Raw genomic sequence first — 16,079 nt, 5'->3', positions numbered from 1 at the left:
TTGTCATAGAGAGTTGAGATTTTTACTTTATTATTGTTCGGTTTTTTTTTACAGGAGTGCTAAGATATAATGGTCCTTGCCTTGTAGAGCTGATAGTCTTTTGTTGTCATCTTCAGCACCAACAAAATTACATACGAGTAAAACCATTACAGCTGCATTTTCTGTGTTTCAGAAAATCAAGAGACTGGAAATACCAAAGTCTAATGCTATGCTATCTTTTCAGAATTGTTATGATTTCCCATGCACCATAAGTCTTAATGCATTTGCTAGCCACTGTTTTTTCTCTCTTGGACCAGTTACAGCCTGCTGATATAATTTAAGTTACACCAAAAATAGCATATTTTTTCTCTCTCAAACAACCTAAACCAAAGTGAAATTCATCTTCAGTGACTGCTTGGTGCACCATGGAAAAATATGTAGTGACAGGGAGGGAAAAAAGAGCTTAAAACACATGGAAAATACGGACACAATTGATTTCATTTGAGCAGAAGATGAATGCTGTTCTCTGAATATAAATACCACAGACATCTTCCAAAAAGCCCATTGTGTGAGTTAGAAAGTCCCTGAGCAAATATGGTAAAGTTGACTGCTGCAGTTGAGGTATCCAATGCATTTTAAAAGAATCTTTTTGTAAACCTCTTATGTACAAGAACTATATTTCTTCAGACATTACACTTGACTCTTTATCTTTCCCCATCTCTCCTTTTTTTGTACATAGCTATCTTTTGGGGGATAAGTAGTAAGAAAAATCACAGTGCCCTCTTGAGTTTATGTTGAACCATGTCCAGCTTTGTCTTCCATGTCATAGTCTTCTGTACCCTTGTTATCACCATGTTGTACTGCACACTACTTTGAAAACCACTAGGAAGCTTCAGCTATTGAAGAACACAGCAACCTTCCTGCTTTCTAGATTGGGTCAACATTAGCACACTGTAGGGGAGATTTTCAAAGGCACATAGGATTTCCAGTGGGAGGTGGGCATGTACCTATTCTTTGTGCCTTTAAAAAAATTTCTAAATCTGTGCTCTGTGCACTGCACTGTCTTTCTGTCAGTTTGGGGTGCTATTGATTCTAATCTGTAAAGGTCTTCTGGCCTGATTTTCAGAAGTGGTGAGCATCCACAACTTGAATTCAAGTTAGTGGGAACTGCGGGTGCTCAGTGCCCTAAAAATCTGGCCCTATGTGGTGTAGAACCCATCTACCTTAGGCACCATCTCTTTCCCTAGTGACTGAAGCCAGCTACTGTGCATTTACTCAGTCTCCATGTGGGAGTGAAAGTTAAGTGTTTCAGTGGAGATTATTTAGATGCGTTGATTCACCAGAGACAGTTTGCTGACATTAAGGTGGCAGTACAAGACACATCTTTTCAGTTGCTGTCAATGAATTTCTCCTTATGGTTGGGCCAGGGGGAAGACACAGAAATGGGGAGTATTTGTCAGGCTTAGTGTGTACAGTTTAAATGCAAGTTTGTATTTAATTGTGTCATGTGGCCAGATGCCATGGGGATCGATGCATAAGAATATCAATTAATATCAGTATGCAAGAGAAAAGCATTACTATTTAAAATCATTTCTGTTTTTCCTTGAAGACCTAAACTGGGCTTCAAATGTATGAATATTGTATAAATGATCCATTCATCCTAATGAATATTAATGATCTGATCCCTTTATTTCAGACAGGAGCAGAGTTTATGATGTCTTTATGATTGTATTCTATTTAACTACACATTTAACATGTTCTTATTAGAATTGCTTATACAATATACATTCTTAGAACATACTAATATCTCAGAAATAACAGACTTCTTGAATCAATAGCAAGAAGTTGTTATTAGAGCAAAATTTATGTCACTTGAATTTTTCAAAGAATCCAAGTAGCTCTACAAACTGATATATGGTGCAACGGATCAATCAAAATTAATTTACAGTGGAATGTCACAAATTTGAATATGTATTGCAAGCTGGTGCGTTTTGCTAATTAGGAGAGGTCAGATTCTAATATGTTGGACTCATCTTAAATAGTAGTATCTTACTTCTCAGAGAACCCCTTTGAAATCAGTCAGTAAGTAAAGATGGCAAAATTTGACCCTAAATTTCTCATGTATGGGATCAATGCATGTGATATGACACATCCTGATGGGCAAGCAAGGAGTATAAAGACATAAGCATTCTTATACTGCAGTGATCCCAAAACTTTTTCTGTCATACCCCCCATTACCCATAATGGTACCTGTCCGTCTCCCCCCTGGGAACCATGGTTGGGAGCTGGGGCCAAAAGCAGAACCACGGTTGGGGCTGGGAGCAGGGCCACGGTTGGGAGCCGGGGCCAGGTGTGGTGCCACGGCTGGGGCCCGCGGTAAGGGCTGGGAGCCCCGGTCAGGGCTGCAGCTGGGGGTGGGAGTGGAGCCGCAACGGGGACCGGGAGTGGGGCAGGAAACCAAGACTGGGGCTGTGTCTGGGGCCGCAGCTGGGGCTGGGGGCAGAGTGGGACTGGGTGGCCCTCCCTCTTCGCCCCCTGTGGGGGCTAGCCTAGGCCCCTCTGTGCCCTTACGAACATACTTCTGCACCCCACAGTTTGGAGACCACTGCTATACTGGAACAGGCCAATAGTCCATATGCACAGTAACAATACCTAGGACCAGATGCTTCAGTGAAGGTGAAAGAAAACTTGTGGTGGCAGTTGTGGGCTAATGTTTCCCTCAGACAGAGATTCTTCCTAACCCCCAACAGGTGTAAGAGGCTGGCTTATACCCTCATCCTGAGGGCCTATATACTGTCCAATACTCTTATTTATTTTTTAATATTTCTATTATATAATATAACTAGATATTTCTGTTGTTCTTGCTGTCCATATAAATAGCTAATCCTTTTTTAATCTTTGCAAGGTCACGGCCTCAATATTGTCTTGTGTCAGTGAGTTCCACAGGCCCACAGTGCATTTTATGGAAAAAATATTTACTTTTCTCCGTTCTGAATTTGTCATCTTTCAAGTTCATTGAATGTTCCCTTGTTCTTGTATTATGTAACATGATTTTTCTTCTCCCTATAATTCCTTTATTTCATATATTTTTATCATAGCCTCTCTTATTCATCTGGGCTGTAATATAAATAGTCCCACTCTTTTCAGTCTCTCTCCAGATTTTTCCATTCTCTTAATTGTTTTCGTTGCTATTTCCTAACTCCCATCTATTCTGCTATATTCTAGTGAAAATGGGGTGACAAGAACTGAACGTACTAATGCAGAAAAGGAAGTGATACTGATTTATACAATGGCTTTATAATATTTTCTTTACTATTATTGTGAGAGAGCTTTCCCTTCACCCTCTCCCCTGGTTCTTGTCATGCAGACAGAAAGCAGAAGACCAGAAGTCCAAAGTGTAGACAATGCAATGTTTATTGGGGTTAGTTTCCAGCAAACATGTTCCATAACTCTGACGCCGCAGAGCCTTGTTTCCCAGTGTCTCATCCCCTGCTCCTCAGAAGGCATCATTATACCTGAAATGCATGCCCACAGCCCCACTCCTTACAATTTAGGGTCACGTTGCATTTTGGGGTCTTCATCCCACATCTTCTTTTACCCCATGGGAGGGGTAAGGAGTGAGGTTGTGCTCTGGTCATTAACGGGCATTTCTTTGGTCTTGTAGTGTTTTATACCTTCCCCCAAACCCTTTTGCCCCTCGACTGATTGCTTGATTTTGCCTTGAGATAGGGGTTGAGGCAATCTGAAAGTGTGCTCTGAGTAACATTTTAACTGCTTTTATCTATTCCCATTGTACTAACAGATCCATCTGACTAGGCAGAAGCAACATCACAGTGTCTTTGTCCTTTGTTTACACATATTGGTATAAGAGTGTCAAAAGACTATCCCAGGCTAACAAACAGACCTATATGCTAACAATTATCTATCCCATTTCTTATCCATCCTAACATTCTTATTTATTTATTTTTTATCAGTGATGCACACTGAGCAAAGATCTTCATTGAGCTGTCCACACTGATGACCAGGTCTTTTTCTTGAGTTGATACAGTTCATTAAGAGCCTAGTATTGAGTTTTTCAAATTATTCCCTCCTGCTGTGTGCATTACTTTGCATTTATCAACACTGAATTTTTTCTGCCATTGAGCGTCATATCAGTGGTATAGTATCTGATTGGCCAGCAGGGAGTACCATGGAGTAATCAAACAAAGTGGCAAGTTCTTTTGTGAACTGTAATACCAGAAAAATGTAGAAACACTGTAAGATGTTCAGAAAAGACCTACAAGAAATTACGAGAGGACAGGAAGCTTAACTTAAGAAAGATGAAGAGAACTAAGTACACCTTATAAAAATGCTGCCTCTGATTCTGCTCTAACTTACACTGGTGTAAATCAGGTGTGACTCCATTGAAATCAATGGAAGTACACCATTGGGGAGCCAGTATACATGAGAAGAATCAGTTCATTCTGCCTGCTCACCTTGCTGTCTCCAGACCTCCTGCTGTCCTGAGCTACAAAGGATAGGAAAACCTTTGGACTTGACTCAAAATTTCTATTATCTTAAGCCCTTTCCTGCCTTTTGAGACGTTTTCTTGGCAGTTTCAAGCCTTTTGGGGGTGCCTTGCTCCACGGTATGAAATTGTTGCCCTGAGCCTTAGTGGTCTCAGGCTGTCTTAAAAATGTCTTGGAGCATTTGGCAGCTGAAACAGGTTACAGATGCTTTCATGAGCCGAAACTGATGTCCTTATGTAAAGAGACGGTTAAGTAATCTCAGAGAAGAAAAGTTATCAAATTTTACCATAGGATTTACTTCTTATTACCAACTTAATCCAGTCAAGGCCAATGTAGATCTTAAAATGCAACATTGGTGCTTTGTTTATATTTTCTTCCCCCATTCATCCCTGCCTTTAGCTCTCATATTTTACTCCTCCAGCACTACAGACTGTATTTTTCCTACATCCCATATGTCCAAATCCTACATAAAGATGTTTAGCTCAAATGTCATGCATGTGAAATGCTCCACAGCCTCCTTCATAGAAGGTATCAAAAATGTCTTTGCAGTGAGTCATCCATAGCTAAAGAGGAATTGAGGGTTGTAAAAGAGAGAAAGTGGCTCAGAGCTAACTGAGTTCGAGACAGAAGAGGAAGCGCAAATGAAAAGTCCCCAACTACTGAGAAAATAGAGGCCAAGATTGGAGGGCCAGACAAATTGTGGATGTCAGAGGCAAGCGGACAAAGTGTGCAGAGCAACCAAGAGTGTGGACCTGATTCACTAGCATAACACTGGTGTAATGATGTAGAGAAATGCTTTGATTTCAGCAGAGTAACACTGGTGTAAAACTAGCTTACAGAGAATCAGGACCTGTGTTTTCAGTTGAATTCAGAATGTGAAGATAAAGGAATAAGAAGGGTTAAGTGGTCTTGCTTTCTGAAGTGAGACAGTAGAATGGCAGCAGTGTTCAGGGCCCCCTGAAGTTTGAGAGTAAGGATGTCATTAGACCATAAAAGAGAATTGCAGTTAATTAGACAGAAAAATATTTTAGGCATAAATAAGGATTTCAGCAGCAGTACAGTCAACGTTAGGGTGGATTTTGGCAATATTCTGTGGGTAGTAACAGGCAAGACTTGCATTCTGAGGAGATGTGTGGGAGAGGAGGTAAGTTCAGTGTTATGGATGATGTCAGAGTTCTGGTTTGGGTGCAAAGCTAAGCTCTGAATAAAGGAGCATGAAAGCCAAAGGAGGGACTTCATCCCCTTGACATTTCAGCCTTTTAAAAAATGCAACAGTCAGGAAGTTATGGTGTTATAGCCAGCGAATGACAGACAAGAGAGGCAGCGAGAGAGATCAGCAATTGTGAGTCAAGGACATTGTTACCTTAAATGTCTTTCCCCATAAAGGTGATGTCCAAGGCCAAAGCTATCAGTGGTGTAAATGGAGAAGAGGAAAGAGCCAAAGCCTGAGAACTAAGTTGTGCCTTTCAGGCACAGCCCTACAGTTGGAACATACAGGAGCTCCATCAATCGTTTGTAGGATATTGCACACAATGCTCTTCTGTGCTTGATCAGCTCCACTAGCTGGTGTTCAGACAGGTGGGGTCTTGGTTCTGTTATCAGCCACCAGTGGTAGCCTAGCAGAAGCTCCACCATCATTATGTTGTGCCCCCATGCGTGGCGAGGGCGGGATGCTTTTTTGTCCTCTTCCCTGAGTAGGGTCATACTTAATATGGCCATGAGTCTTAAGGCCTTTCATACCAATGGGATGAAAAGAAGTCTCCATCAGCAGTGGAAGGGGAGAGACACTGGCCTTCCTGTCTGATGCATTCAAGGAGATGTTTGCAGTGTTGTTGTAGCTGTGTTAGTCCCCGGATATTAGAAAGACAAGGTGGGTGAGGTAATTTCTTTTTCTGGACCAATTGGACTCTAGAAGTGTGATAGGTAATACTGAAAGACACACTGAGGAAAGAGAGTAAGATTAGGGGTATCTATATATGTCAGAATTTGGGGGGGGGAAGTGGTTAATATCCCTCTTTTAAACCTACAGTGGAGGATTCTTGCGGACAACCCAAGAGAAAGCGCGTTCGAAGGACGAAACGAAAGAACAGTGTTGGAAATCCTGATAATTTACATGGAGAACAAACAGAATCTGGGAAGCATGAGACTCTGTTTCAAGATAATTTACAGCTGCAGCAGACAGATGGCAGAAAAATAAGCAAAAACAAAAAGAGGAAAATGAAAAAGAAACGACAAAAAGAAAAGATGAGAGCAGCTGGCTTGCTAACAAAAACCACTGGTGTGGATTTTACGTATCAGCCTGAGAAGGACAACAGTGAAGGAGCAGACTTTAAAGACATATATGAAAAAGCAGATGGCATTCTGGACTTCTTGCAGGCAACGCAAGAAATCTATTTTGCTGACAGTATGTATCAACCTTTTTTTCCAGTAACAATAACAGCTTGAAATTAGGGAAAAATATGCTTATTATTTCTATATAAAATGGGCTATATCCATTGCTAGTATAACTGCATTGAAGTCAGTAAGGGCTGCAAGTGCTTAGCACTTCTAAAACTCAGTTCCCTTTTTTAGGTCTCTAAATATGCAAGTAGGTGCCCAGATGTAAAAGATGAGATCTGTGGTTCCCCATCTTTAAAATGTGTATAATATTTTGTAATGCATTTTGTGAACCTTCAATAAAAAGTGCTAAATCATCCAAATTGGTTTTTTTTTTCTGTGAATCAACATCCAGATGAATTGCTTGATGTCAGAAACATTCAAATTACAGAAGTAATTGCTGTTCTAATCTGAGTTTTCTTGTCCTTATTTTCCAACCTGTTTTTCAGGGAGCCTCCCCCTTCTCCAGTGTCTGATTCATTTGTTTCAGAGTAGCAGCCATGTTAGTCTGTATCTGCAAAAAGAACAGGAGTCCTTGTGGCACCTTAGAGACTAACGCATTTATTTGCGCGTAAGCTTTCGTGGGCTAAAACCCACTTCATCGGATGCATGTAGTGGAAAATACAGTAGGAAGATATCTATATCTATATATAGCTATACATATAGATCCATATATAGATATATACATGGGGAACATGAAACAATGGGTGTTATCATACACACTATAACGAGAGTGATCAGTTAAGGTGAGCTATTACCAGCAGGAGGGGGCGGGGGAGAAAAACCCTTTTGTAGTGATAATCAAGATGGGCCATTTCCAGCAGTTGACAAGAACTTGTGAGGAACAGTAGGGGGGAAAAATAAAGATGGGGGAAATAGTCAACTGCTGGAAATGGCCCATCTTGATTATCACTACAAAAGGGGGTTGGTTTTTGTTTTTCTCTCTCCTACTGGTAATAGCTCACCTTAACTGATCACTCTCGTTATAGTGTGTATGATAACACCCATTGTTTCATGTTCTCTGTGTGTGTGTGTGTGTGTGTGTGTGTGTGTAGATATCTCTCTAGATAGATAGATAGATAGATATCTATCTTCCTACTGTATTTTCCACTGCATGCATCCGATGAAGTGGGGTTTAGCCCACGAAAGCTTATGCTCAGATAAATTTGTTAGTCTCTAAGGTGCCACAAGTACTACTGTTCTTGATTCATTTATGATGTACAGGGAGAGCTACAATGACTTTCCAACTCATCAGTCACCCAGAGAAAATGGGGAAGCAGTAGGAGCTTTACTGGAGGACCGAAGGATCTTGTGGATGAGATGCATAACTGAGGTTTTAGTAACCTGTGGCCATTAAAGATGCTGTAGCACCCTTCAAAAGACTATCAACGTGTTAGATCTGATGTCCTATTATATTCTAATTCAGGTGACTGGGATCAGGCACCTCCCTATTGTTTCAAGTGGACACAATATTCTTCTCTTGTCGTCCTATTAAAGTATTGTTCTATGGAGCTTCTGTCATGAATCCACTTCAGAAGTAACTAGTGATGAGTGAAGTGATTTTAATTATGGGTGAAGTGATTCCCTGTGCATATTCTAAAGCAATTTAGTATAATGAAGAATGGAACATGCTTTGTAAGTGCAAAATACTGTTGTTTACATTGTTGGGATCCAGAACATAGCTTTAAAACTGGGACATGTAATGTCACCTTTTCACAACACATAGCTTTGACATTCCTGGTGGAACTATGTGGAGAATTTTAAATAGTTTTCCTGCATATAAAATGTCTATCATAAGCCAAAGCTGTTGGACCCCAGTCTCATAAAATTCACCTGTAAGGTATAGAACATCTTTGAAAAATGACTGTAAAAATGGCATTTGGGGAATTCATATTTATTTTTTCCTCAATGATTTTCAGATAAAATTTGTTCAGATTACATGTAAAAAGATGTCTACTCTATCTCAGGTCTGTATGTCTTCACTAGCAACGTTAAAGTGCTGCTGTAGCTGCCAGTGCTGGGAGTGTGGCTCCCAGCGCTGGTGCACTGTCTACACTGCTACTTTACAGCGCTGAAACTTGCAGCGCTCAGGGGGGTGTTTTTTCACACCCCTGAGTGAGAAATTTGCAGCGCTGTAAAGTGGTGGTGTAGACCAGGCCTAAGCCTGTTATATGAAAGCCAAACACCGTTTTTCAGGCTCATATATTGTCATCAGTAATAAAGATTTTGCAATTAGAATTTATGACTAAATTACGCTCTTGTTTAAATCAGTGTAAATCAAAAGTAATTCAGCTGACCTTAATGGAGTTACTCTAGAATTACACTGTTGTAATTAGGAGTATATCTAAATTTGAGCAGGGAGTTGTGATTCACAGTTCATGTAGACCTGTGTACCCACCCAGACACCTTAGATACATACTCGGGAAGCTAGCCCAAGCTGCTACCTATGGTACCCCAGTTACACTGTTATTTCCAGCATGCTAGCTCAAGCAGAGCTAGTACAGGTATATCTACACAAGCTGAGGCACTCACTTCCCCGCTCAAATGTACCCTGAGAGTAGAATTTGACTCTTAGTTAACAATTCATTGAGCCAGAATGGAATCCTGTTCACTTTCCCATAGTTGTGTTGGCTGCACAGTTCTAACAAAAAGTATTCAGACTGTCAGTTTCCAAAATAGGCAAAGCTAAATTCTGTCAGTGATTGACAGATTGACCCTAACTCCAAAACTGTAGCGCAGACAGTAAACCCAACATGCACCTGGTTATTCACAAAAGAGAAATTGTCAGGCAAAAGCAAATCTATGTTATGGATTAGATGTCGCATCTACATATCACGGTATGACTGACTTGCCTGTTAGACAAATGGAGGTTTATATATAGGTCTGAAATTATGCTGTTTGCTTTTATCACAAGCTTTCTCATTGGGTACCCCACTTCCCTCCCCATTTTTAGATAAAATTGGAAGCCACTGCTTTCAGCATGATTTACCAATGACCACGTTGCATTATACCTTTATATTTCTGTTAGAAAGATTAATTAGGAGGAATCTAAACACATCACTTACAAATGTTATTAGAAAAGCTAACTTTAAAGAAAGCCTGTCTCGAGGGGGTTATAGGGACAAACCATTCAAAGGTACTGGCATTGGAGAAGTTAGGAGAAGCAACAGCACAGTATGAGAAATCATAGTTTCCTTTCTAGTTTTATTGCATGCTATAATATATATTTTCAAAGCATAAATATTAATATGCAGGAATAAGATGATCAGTTGTCTCCCAAAAAGCTTTACAGCAGACCCTCTCTTTGTATATGTATATCCATAAAAATATGTGTGTGGTACTGTACACAGACACTTGCTTTGACTATAGTACAGTTTTTTCCTTAGTCCTTCCTACTTTATCATAAATCACAATTTGTTTTTATTAGAAAAGCTAGGTGGCGAGTTTAGATTCCTCACAATTCATTGGTAGTCCTATTGGCATCGTGTTTACTTTCCATATTCAGCATCTTCCTACCTATCATGTTAAGAAGAAACAGGCTGCATGTCAGTACAGCATGGTATTGGTTTTAAGGAAGTGTAAATAAAAAGGAAGGAAATGTATTTTAAAAGTAAAGGTAATTAACAAATTTTCAATAAACATGGAGAAAGTTCCTAAATTTATTTGGCTTTCTTTGTTCAGATAAATCAAAATGCACGGATTCAGCTATGAGTTCAGCAACTGTCCAAGAGATTTTACAACATCTTGAATCTCACAGCATGGCTTCCTCAGATGTGACACTTCTACATCAGATGAAATCCCTTGTACTTTTGCAGGATATTGAGAGATTGAAGGGCATTTTGGAACAATTCCAAGAACATTCCATGATGCTGCCAGGTATGTGCAGTTAACTCATCATACTGCTGATGTTCTTCTCAACATTTAGAAATGTTCAAATATTCAAATTTGTCATGATTCTCATACAGGGACAAAACAGTAACTAAATAACTACACAATGGTGAAAGTAAGATTATTATAAGATTATGAAAGCATTGTTCTTCACAGGGAAGACATTAATTTGCCTTTTGGGGGGGGGGGAAGAGTTATGACTGATATGAAACCACAGTAGTGGCCAGTACTGTAAGGTGCTGAGTGTCCTCACTCTCAAAGAAGTTAGTGAGAGGTGAAGGCTCTCAGAATTGCATAGGAAGAGATGAGCTATTTGAATAGGTTTAGTCCCTGTTTCTTCTCAATGCTTAGAATAAGAAACCAGTATTGTGAACTATACCTATACCATTGTGTATAGTGCTTTAAAGCGTCTTGAAAAGTAATGAGTAAGATAGTGGTAGTTGTGACCTATCAAGGTACAATTCAGATGAATGAGTAGTTGTGTCATCCCTGCCATTTAACCTGGGGTGTCCTTTCCAATGTCTTGCTGCTGCTGTAACCGCCAACCTGGACTGCTCACAAACAGCATGGAACTCAATCCCAGCTGTGTCTGTGTGTGCTGCAGACAGCCAGGCACACCTTGATTCTTATCAGTCTTAAAAATTACCACAGGGTGACACCAACACAGTCCTACTCCAAGATTTCCCCCCAGAAATGTGTCCTGTACTGCCCAGTCCTCTCCTGGACAATGCAAATATATTAAGTCCGTTACTCATTTTAGGAAATATTATGCACACAATTTGTTACCCCAGATGGAGTTACCCAGATGCTTCAGCTTGAACACACTGGATGAGATAAACCAATAAAACAAGTTTATTAACTACAAAGAAAGATGTAGTTACAACAAAAATAGAGATAAAAAGCTTACTGGTACCTAACTTAACAAACTATATTAGATTCAAATCAAACTTTTCTCACTACGTGTTTCAGCAGTCTTACTGGCCAAACTCTTTAGGTCAGGACCCCTCTCCCAGAGTCCAATGGCTGCTTCCTTTGTCTCTTCAGATGTAGTGAATAAGATGGGCCAGGAGAGAGAGGGGTCCCTTGTAGTGTTTTTCCCTCCCTTTTATAGTTTCAGTTCCCCTCTTGGAAAACATTTCCAGCTGAGACGCAGGAGACAAAGGGTCTATGTGGAAAGATATTCCCTGCTGGGATTTTTTCACCTGTTTGAACTTACTTTGTTTTCCCTCCCTGTTCGATGACTCTCTTCACTGCTTAAATGCAAATTAAGGGAAGCATACATTCCTTCCTTTGTCTAGGACAGACCCGACTTCTGCCTGGGCAGGGCTGTGGGGTTTGGAACATGTGTTAACAGCATCATACAGGGGAATCTTATAACCTCACACACAATGTTGCCACACACATTTTACCAGGACAGTACTGACCAGCAAAGTATGAATTTTCAAATGATACTTTACAAGGCATACTTTATACAAAGATTATTACAATAGAGCAGAGGTTCCCAACCTATTTATCATTGCGGGCAGCATATGCCGCTCTTTGTGTTATGTGGGCCACATCCACACCATATAAAAATACTACCTTTATGGCCCTGAGGATGTCATATGGGCCACAGCTGTGTGCCATTTGGGCCACAGTTGGCCCATAGGCCGCGGGTTGAGAACCACTGCAATAGAGTTTAGGTTATGAATACAGGGCTGTATTCTGTCCCAGTAGTGCAGTAATTGAGTAAGTGAAGACAGTAGCCATTAGATACCTGACAGTAACTCATAGAGGACTGGGCATTAGAACCTACTATAATTTTATGTGATGGCAACACCAGAAGGCCCCAGTAGGGTTTTGTGCATCATTTTGCTGTTCAGACCCAGAAAAGAGAGAACCTCTGCCCTGAAGGGTTTACAGTCTGAGGCTATTAACCAGAACTCAGCTATTATTCCCTACTCTTTCAAAAAGTACATTTGAAATTTTTCAATACTTGAAGACCTGGTGGATTGGCAGTGCATCTGCATGTGGAATAAAATGCATGTGTACAGTAAATGTAAAGAATCATCCTTCACTGTGATCACAGGTGAACGGCTTAAAGTTGGAGCTGGAATTTTAGGGCCAGATTCTGCTACCCTTAAGTACGTTGTATATCCAACTGATTTCAGAATAAATACTCTCAAAGCAAACTACAACTCAGCATTAATAGGGGTAACAGAATTGGGCCTTTAACAAAAGGCCTAATTCATCTTCCATTAAGTCAATGAGAAGTGAGAGTTGAGTCATGTGCAAAGTCATTATAGTCACTGTGCGCATGACCCGGAACCCATTGAAGTGAATGGAAATCTTTCGACTGGCTTCAGTGGGCTTTTGGATCAGACTCACCTTTTCTCTGTCTCTCTCTTTTTGGTAAAACACAACCGTTGAACAGAATAAGGAAAAGAAAACAAATTAACTTTGAAAAATCCACTCAGAAAATGTAAAATAAGCATTCACAGCAGAGCTACCCTTTGAAATAAGTATTTTTTCCTCTTTTAGAAGACTGAAAACATCCCTGTTGGTGTACAGCCTTATTTATTCTTCCAGTTGATTTTCTCCTCATGTCTTTAGTCGCTCCTAGTTCAGTTCTACTGTCAGTCACACCTATTTTCCACTGGTCAATACAATCAAATTTCTATTCCTCACGTACACCAATGTAAGAGAAGAATCCAGCCTTCTGTATTTTAAGTGTTGTTATTTAAAGGTCTGCTGTATACTAACTTACCTCAGCAGAGGTAATCACTTTTTAACTTTATTTTTTGAAATCTCAAAGAGCTACAGTGTAATGGTAAGAAATTACTTCCTACATAATTTTTTAATTATGTATCTATTTTTCTACCTTTTAATTAATAAACTTTTTTCTTTCATAGTGCAAAAAACCCCAGATTTAATCTACAATAGAAAGCTGATAAAAGCAGACAACCTTCCTTGTAGCTATTACAGAAGTTCGCTGCCTCAGCAAACTCCAGCTGCTCATTACAGAAACACAATTCAGGGCTATTCAAAAAGATAAAACATAGAGTACTTCTTAGTAACCCCAATATTTCCCAAACATGAGATCTAAATTCCATCAGGACTTGCTCATATGATTCTCTTGCCTTTGTTTCTGGAGTGTGGGGTTTTTTTTTTTGGTTTTTTTTTTACTGGGCTGTGATGCCCTAGAATAAAGGATAATTCCTCATTAACTTGATGAAAAGAAAACAGTTTTTATTAGTATTAGCAAAGAGGCTTATTTTTGCAAAACAAACCCATTTTTTTCTCCTGTGCTTCAAGAAGCAATAAGTTAACAAAAGAACCCCTTTTCCCTGTGGTTATGATTCAGTGTAAGACACCTGGGTCAAATGGCTAATAATTTGTGAGGGGTATTTTTTCTTTAATGAAGGATGTTGCAGTGGGGAGTCATGAAGAAGAATGAATAAAAGTCTTTACGCAGACCCTCTCCTTATACATAATAATGTATCTTCCTCATCTCTGAATTTTATAATGGTGTTATTGCTTTAGCCTGTTATAGAAAAGATAATTGAATAAAGCATTTATCTGGAATTCTCTCCACACCTCCCAGAACATTACTGTGATTGGGAGGTATTGTTCAGTAGACAGAAGAAAGAAAAAAGGAAATTTACATTTTATTTTAAGTTCTTAGTTCCTATTCTTTGGCAGAGCATGCAATGGTGGTGGTGGAGATGTCCGGAAGAGGAGGTGGGAAACACATCAGAGTTGCAGGGAGAGGACATGGCAGAGACTACTTAGGACAGTGAAACTGTAGAGATACGCACTTCAAGCTGTCATTCTCTCTCTGGCCCTTAGGACTTCATACCAAGTGAGGAAACGTACCTGAAAAGAGACGGGGAAATCCAGGACGCCTATGATAATGTGGTGCACTCTAACCAATCTAGAGGTGGTCCCCTAGCTCACTCCAGAACCAGAGGAAGGGGATTGGGGGGGCAGACTGAGGGAGTTGGATGGTTTCCACCTCAGTAATCACCCCAAAGTTAGAGGTGATCAAAAATTTTCATTTTTAAAAATAAGATTAAAAAATGGCAATTTTTCTAAAAATATTTTTGTTCATTTTCAAAATTTAAAAAATTGTGAAAATGTTTGCAAGGAAAACCTAACATTTTTCACTTCTTTTGAATTTTTTCACAAAAAACGTGTACCATTTTCTATCCCAGTGGTCTCCAGACTTTTTGGATCACGCACCCCCAGGTCCAGCTCTAGGGAAGCGCCAAAAAAAAAAAAAGAGTTACTGCCGGCATGCTGCCAAAGACAGAGCGGGGACAGCTGAGCTGCGGCCGAACAATCAAAGGTCCGGGAGCGCTGCTGCCATCGTGCCGGCAGCGCTCCTCCTGCCGCGCACCCCCAGGGATGGTCTTGTGCACCCCCTGGGGTGCACGCACCCCACTTTGGAGACCACTGTTCTAGCCCTCTCTACCCAAAATCTTCCATACACCTGAAGAGGGTAGGGATAGGGGTCAAATATAAAGGAATCTCTCATAGTAGAAGTTTCACTCACCTCTTCCAGAAAGTGTGGGAAACAGAATGCTGCTTGTGAGTCTACGCTGGAGGGGAGGTTGAGCTGCTTCATGTCACCTTATTGTGCATGAGACAAAAAATGGTCTGTGACTAGAAGATAAAGCTTTTATATGCTGTTGGGAATTGCAAATTTTAGAATGAGTGATTCTTAGTCCTAATTCTGAGTGTGTGTTAAGAGCATAGGTAATTATCCAATAGAAAAATAATGTCATTATTCCCTGATATATGACCTCTTCAGTTTCTACTCATTAGCTCCCTTCCCTTGTCTGTTAACATTTTCTCTTTGTTGGCGAGTATCAAGTCTAAAATAGACTCCTCTCTTGTTGCCTAGGAAATTATCACTCACTAAGGAGCTGAAAGCTACTTTTTGCTGGTTTTCTTGGAGAGATGTCCTCTAAAAATATTTCGTTTGTGTTTTGCAGGCCAGGAAAAGTAATAGTTATGCTGCACCTAGGTACAGTACATATGCCTTCAAGTTATTCAAAATAACATTTTTGCAGAGTATTCATACAAAAGGAAATAAAATAGGAAAGCTGCATTAAAATGACTTTATAGAGCAGTCTTAAATGTGATAGGTATATGTACGGTACTGATTGCTGTGCAATCAAAAATATAGTTAAATAGAAGGGAATCTCTGTGTTAAGGCTGAAGCTCTGGCCATACTGTGCTTTTATATAGCTGCACATTGCTTAGCACAAGCTCAGTTGATATGGAGGTAGATATTACCACATCCAAGGTAGAAGCCAAATTTGAACAGCTTAATGGGACTAAATC

At 40.0% G+C, this 16,079-nt stretch overlaps 1 protein-coding gene across 4 annotated transcripts in view; it reads left to right on the top strand.

The window, feature by feature from the left end:
* Positions 1-16,079, top strand: part of ERICH1 (glutamate rich 1) — a 141,381-nt gene that overhangs the window by 87,055 nt on the left and 38,247 nt on the right. For 3 of the 4 annotated variants that reach the window (XR_012638761.1, XR_012638760.1, XM_074947766.1), the window contains exons 4-5: positions 6,517-6,891; positions 10,545-10,739. Coding sequence is in view for 2 of the 4 variants with exons in the window: in XM_074947766.1 (XP_074803867.1) it covers positions 6,517-6,891; positions 10,545-10,739 (570 nt within the window). In the remaining 2 variants the exon portion in view is untranslated. Of the gene's footprint in view, positions 1-6,516; positions 6,892-10,544; positions 10,740-15,759; positions 15,765-16,079 lie in introns of all 4 variants that reach the window. The other variant, XM_074947767.1, reaches the window with a different exon arrangement.

The sequence above is a fragment of the Natator depressus genome, chromosome 3, assembly GCF_965152275.1.
Source record: "Natator depressus isolate rNatDep1 chromosome 3, rNatDep2.hap1, whole genome shotgun sequence".
In the NCBI taxonomy this organism is placed as follows: domain Eukaryota; kingdom Metazoa; phylum Chordata; order Testudines; family Cheloniidae; genus Natator; species Natator depressus.
Note: the sequence above shows the minus strand (reverse complement) of the source record. Positions and strands in the feature narration are given on the sequence as shown.